Consider the following 6000-nt stretch of genomic DNA (forward strand, 5'->3'; position numbering starts at 1 on the left):
AGTGTGTGATGTACCTCAGACAGCAGGCTCTGCGGCTCCTTCTCCCGTGGCGCTGAAGTATTCGGTCTCCAGTGCAGCTCCTGAATGTAATGCAGGACTGTATAGGCGACTGTAGATGAGCACTGCCGATGACATGGCACGTAGCAGGGCTAGAGGGCTGCTTAGCGGTGGGCTGTTGACGCTGCCACTGCACCAGTGTCTCTCACTCCTCTCGGTCTTCCTTGGCTGCAGCAATGAATAATAGAATTCGACGAGGAGGTGACAGTACACAGACTGTGGCTCGGGCTGGGGTGAGCTGCAGTAGGCAGCGCGATGCTGAGATCGCCATGCTTGAATTTGGTGCTGCCTGCATAGTTTTCGACAAACTCAACTCCTGCTGGCAGCAGGATGTGACATCCTCCCTGTGGCGCCAAGGCACAGTGTAATGAATTATTTCTGCTACATTGTAGCAGTGAGTGTTAGCCTTCAGGCAAGCTCCAAGCCTGCCTGCGCCCACCACAGTAGGCGCGCTGCGAGCTGCCAAAATTTTAGGCAGCCTTCAGTACAGTGACAGATGCTGACACACTGACTACGCGTATGCCTTGTAATTCATTTCAGTGCGTTAAAGCGGAGCACCACACTGAAATGCGTTACTCTAACGCCTGATGCGTGGTACTTTGTAGGACTAAAACCATTTCTCTCCGAGCCATGCAGTTTCTGTCATCAGCACTTCTCCCTTTTTCCACAAGAGCAGTTAAGAATGAATGGCAAAATATCCTAGTTTGCAAATGTTTTCTATATAATTCTGGTTCTGCAATATGTACAGCATAATGCATCATCTACTGCAGAATTTGAGGATTTTAACTAATAAATCGTTTGTAGCTCAAACGGATCAAATGTTGCTCAAAAATGTGACTTGTGTTTCTGCAAAGTGGACGGCCCTTTGCATAGGTTGACTGATCACCTTTGTCACTGCAGGATTTGTATGTTACACTTGTACTACTACTAATAAGGCAACATTTTTCCAGAGACTGTTAGCATCGGTAAAAATGTAAAAATAATAAAGTATCAGAAAATATACTGCATTACATTCCAGACTCTTTTTTGCAGCATAATTTAGTCAACACTGCGGCATAATTTTGTCCTCCATTGGTGCATAATTCCAGTGCCCCCAAATCAGGCAGCACATGTTAAAAGTGCTTGTGCATGAAATAGAGAGACTGTGAAGATTGTGTACTTAGTTGGTGTGCTTGCAAATCATGCATTGTCAACCCCTGGTGGGTTACAGCTACTACTGCGGAAACAAGGCCAACGGAGGGACCAATGGGTGGGGTGGACTGGCCTCAAGGGCAATGGCGACATGAGAGCTGGTGGAGCCCTGTGCAACAATGTTTGTTGGTGCCCTCTCAATGACTCCCTCCGCCACTAATTCCCTCACTACCACCCTTTAACAGTGCATCTCAAGTCTCCATAACCATACTCTTGCTCGGATGAATTTAACTTGATTTACAGCGCCGCTCATACCAGTGGAGGGTGGCAGAGCATTTACATCACACTTCTTACACGGAGACAATTACTCATATGTGTGTAAATCTTTGTAAAGGAAATGTTTAATAAGACAAAGGACTACAAGGTGTAGGAGTGACATGACATCCATACTAGTACGCAGTATAGTTTAATAGTGATTGGTTTGGAGAAACACACTGAAATTAGAATGTAATATCATGATTGGGGGTTCTCTTTAATAACCAGAATTGATTTCTATTCAAATGAACCCTTTTTGCAACAATAGGGTAATCAGACTGGGGAAAACATGAAAGTTAATAGCTCACTGTTCTATTTTAGGATTTTTGACTTATAAACTGCAAGTATCAAAAGGATTTCACTGACAAAAGCAGTAGCCCACTGCCCCTTCTACATTATGTGCACTTTGTTATCTGGATGGGGCATGTTATTTGCAGCAGTCAAATTAGCCCTCTGCGCTACCTCTCCATGAGTCAAAACTTTTACTTGACAAAACTCCATCTATCTCTAGGAAGAACATTAATCACCGGAGTTAACATGACATTTTTATTGTTGCCTACAATTGCTAGCGGCCAGGCCTGCTCTGCGCTGTTCATGAATATTCTATCTCTGACGCATATCATTTTAAAAATTGAAGACGCAGTTGCATGCTCCTATATGTTAGACAATTTTAGCGTACTGGTGCTGCCTCATTGGCAGTGTACCTCAATTGCAGTATTGTCAGAGGGGCGCTAGAATACGGGACTAATGCATTTTAATGCTGTGATGTGAACACTAGCATTAAAATGCGTTAGTCAAAAGCCTGATGCGGCCCTACCCTAACCCAGCCCTGAAACTGCATTTGTTAAAGTTTTCATGTTAATCGCAGCGCCCATCTGAGCTAAAATTAACATGAAAACTTGAACAAATGCACACAATCAACCCACAGCCCAGCTCCATTAAGAAAAGAAATGCAGCAACATAGCTGCCAAGGTTTCAAATTGACATGTGGGACTGTTTCAAGCCTGCCTTAACAACATTCACTTGGATCTGTTCGTGAGAAAATGCACTGTCTTTTCACTTTTTTAAGCAAGTTTGGAGTGATATTTGGCGCTGCACCCACACGCGCGGTCTGGTTACTGGCGCACATAGCCTTGGTTGCAGCGCACATAGACCTTACGCTGCCGCACACAGAGGAAAAATATTAGAGGGAACATTGGTCTGGACACCAATCCCACAGTCTATGTTGTCTAAACACGCAGATCCTATATAGGTTTATAGGAACTGCACGACGGGAGCTAAGGTTGATTAGCTTTTTTTTCTGAAGTTAAGTAAAAATTCCTCAAATGGCATTAAAATTATTAGCAAACGCTCTTCCTATGGGAACCCCAGCCAACTATAACTACACAGTGATGTCTGCCACTTTGTGAAATATATATATATATATTTGTATGAAGAAGGGAGGGGTGGTGAACGGTGAAATGAGGAGGAGCAGTTAATGATACAATTTCTAATCTCCCACAACACCCAAAAATGAACTACTTGAGCTAAGGACCTCTAAAATACCTTTAACATCTAGTGTAGATCAATTGCCAGGTTTTACAGCTAAAGCCTGCAAAAAATGATTTCGTAAACTACAAACATCATGTACAATTAAAAACGCTTAGCAGATAAGAATATAGACAAACTTAATTTCAAAAAGAGTAAAAACATACATTGGTAAGCAAACATTAAGAGAGCAAAAATATAAACTCTCTTACCGAAATACAGACAGTCGTAATGATCCAATAGGAAATCAGGATTGGAGCTTTCTCCAGCCTTATTTTACTCCATGCCCCAGCATTGAACATTACTACATGAGCTAAAGGTTTTCTGCTCCCACCTAGTGACAAAAAATGAAGGTGTTAACCTGCTAATGGTCCACAAGAAATCACACATTTACAACAAACACTGGCAACGCCAATAGTTCTGGGTTTAATGTGCTAACACGTACAGCATTAGCACATTAAAGTGAGACACACAGGAGGGAGCTAGTAGGAGCGGACAGACAGGGTTGTAGTTGTAAAGTAGTACCTCATGCAATTCAATGCAAGTGAAGGTGATAGGATATACCACAAAAAACAATAGTTTCGGGTGAGAGATAAATTACCCACTTGGCAGAGCGAAAACATGATCATCAAAGTATCAATCCACTGGCTGATCGAAGAGAATGGCTGAAGAAAGGGGAAGGCCCAAAGCCTATTCACTGTATACTTTTAGCAATAGGTATGTTTAACTGCTGCCTCTCTCCAGAAGGCAGACAAATAAAGATCTAATGCAGCTTTTAGGAATGTATATGTGACAAATAACTAGACCTCCAAACAACACTAGCTTTCCTCCAATCTGCTTACAACCTCTAAACCCATTTACCTTACTTAACAGCCAGGCAACTTGTTTCTCTGGTCTACCAGTAAGACCTAAAACTCAATCACTAACAACATCTACCTCACTGACAGATCAATGTTACTGCTACATGATCAGGCATGATCATCTGGATAATACAAAAAAGCACAGGGGAGGGAATTTGGTCTTATGGTTATGTTGCTGACCTTGGAGCCTAGAAACTTGGATTCTTATCTTGGCTGACCATAAGTCATGAGGTTAGAGGACAATCACGTAATCTTCTTTTTCACAAAAAGGTAAATATGCAAACATATGTGTGATGCACACTTGTAAAACAGCCCTTAAACAAACTTGTGATACACTCAGTATGGAGCTGTCTCCCAACTCCTCACTGATAGATAGTAGTCTGTCATTACACAGCATGTATGTGGTATTTGTAAAGTGTGAACATAGCCAAAAGGCAGCAGACTATTAAAGAGGGGCAAAAGCAAGTGATGCATTCAATGAGTGATTGGAGGGGTTTCTGGGTTCTGGGAGTGGGTGGGTAGTGATATTTTGTTGGGAAGGTGTGTCCTATAACTAGGTTATCTTTTCTAAATTGGAACAGGATTAATGCAGACCTGGTGGATAGGGTTTTTTTTTTTAACCCTTTCGATGCTGATGACGAGCTCAGCTCGTCATCACCCACGGGTGGCGTGTGCTGATGACGAGCTGAGCTCGTCATGTAACGAGGTTATTTTAAAAAAGCCGCACAGCGCAAAAATCGCCGCAGCAGCGATGCGGTTAAAGATCCTGAGAACAGAAATGAAGATGTTCTTTTGCCTTGTTTAATTTTTTGCACTTCATTGCATCCAGTTTGATGGTGGCCTACCTGCAGACTTACAGTCGGCCACTGAGAGGGAGAGCTTATCTGCCAGATAAGCAGAGGTGCAGGCCATGAAGGCTTTGTAAATGATGCAGCTGATTTTGAAGATGGCAGGGGCTGACAAGTGGAGACAGTAATATTCCATAAGGGTGAAGTTGATGTGGAAATATTCTCTCAGGACCTTGATGAGGCGTGCTGCAGTGTGTAGTGTCAATGTGGAAGGCCAAGCAGTAGGACATTGCCACTAGCCAGATGCAAGAGTATGATGGCTTGAACAACATTTCTGAAGTCACTTTCTGGGAGACTTATCTTCACTTTGTTTATTATCGCAAACTGGTACCAGACAGTCTAGGTTTATTTGGCAATAAGTTTCTAGAGTGTGAGGTCAGTGTCCATGATAAATCTGAGGAGCTAGGCATTGGGTGAAAGTAAAGGCCCATGTCCATCCAGAGTCATGCCATTGACCGAGGTTTAGATCAATTGTTCAGCTTTTGATCTGGACAGACAGGTTTTAAAGAGATGAAGGCACTGTTTGCAGTACTGGATGTCTGGAGTGCAGGAGATTTGCAAGCAGATTTGTGGCTTTTAGTAAACTGGTGAATTGTGATGCTATCATCGATCAATCTCTCAATTAATTGTTCTATATAATGTTTGAAGATGACTAAGTACAGTATGGAGGGCTGCGGGAGACTCCACATGTGGTAGGGATATTCTGGGACCTGGAGTTGACACTGTGAGTAAGTAGGTGTTTGTTGGATAGGTAGGACAAGGACCTGTGAAGGACACTGACAGTGATTCTCTTTTGTGACTTTGATGTGAATAATGGTAGGATGATCAATGCTGTTGAAGGCAGTTGACAGGTTCAGAATGGGTCACCATTATCTTTAAGCGAAAGGGCATTGTTTGTGATTTGTATAGTAGCTGTCTTCATGCTGCAGCTATACCTGAAGCCAGATTAGTAGTCATGGAGGTTGCTACTGATGTGATCAAGGAATTGTGTCTAGACACATTTTTCAAATTCCCTTGCTGATGAAGGGGGGTTGATGAGGTCATTAGGGTTTAGTATAGGTTTTCAGGAGTGGGAGGATCGAGCCTGTTTTGAGAACTACTGGGAAGATACTTGGAATGACAAAGGTGAGCAGGTGTGAGAGAGCTTCCCTGGAGTGGATGTTTATGAAGAATGAGGGTAACACATTACCTTAATTAGAAGTGGCTTTGGGGAAGTAGAGACAGTGGGAGACTTTTGTGTGGTGCAATGTGGAGCTGTGTAT

The 6000-nt window shown here is 42.8% G+C and overlaps 1 protein-coding gene across 1 annotated transcript in view; it reads right to left on the reverse strand.

Annotated features, from left to right (window-relative positions):
- The window catches only part of OTOGL (otogelin like), a 1110282-nt gene extending 1106939 nt beyond the window's left edge, over positions 1-3343 (reverse strand). Inside the window, exon 1 of the mRNA XM_086931129.1 lies at positions 3243-3343. Within this exon, the coding sequence (XP_086787255.1) occupies positions 3243-3332 (90 nt within the window). The 5' untranslated portion in view covers positions 3333-3343. The remainder of the gene's footprint in view (positions 1-3242) is intronic.
- Positions 3344-6000: the final 2657 nt, after the last annotated feature.

This window comes from Lissotriton vulgaris, chromosome 1_1 (genome assembly GCF_964263255.1).
Source record: "Lissotriton vulgaris chromosome 1_1, aLisVul1.2, whole genome shotgun sequence".
NCBI classification, from domain to species: Eukaryota; Metazoa; Chordata; class Amphibia; order Caudata; family Salamandridae; genus Lissotriton; species Lissotriton vulgaris.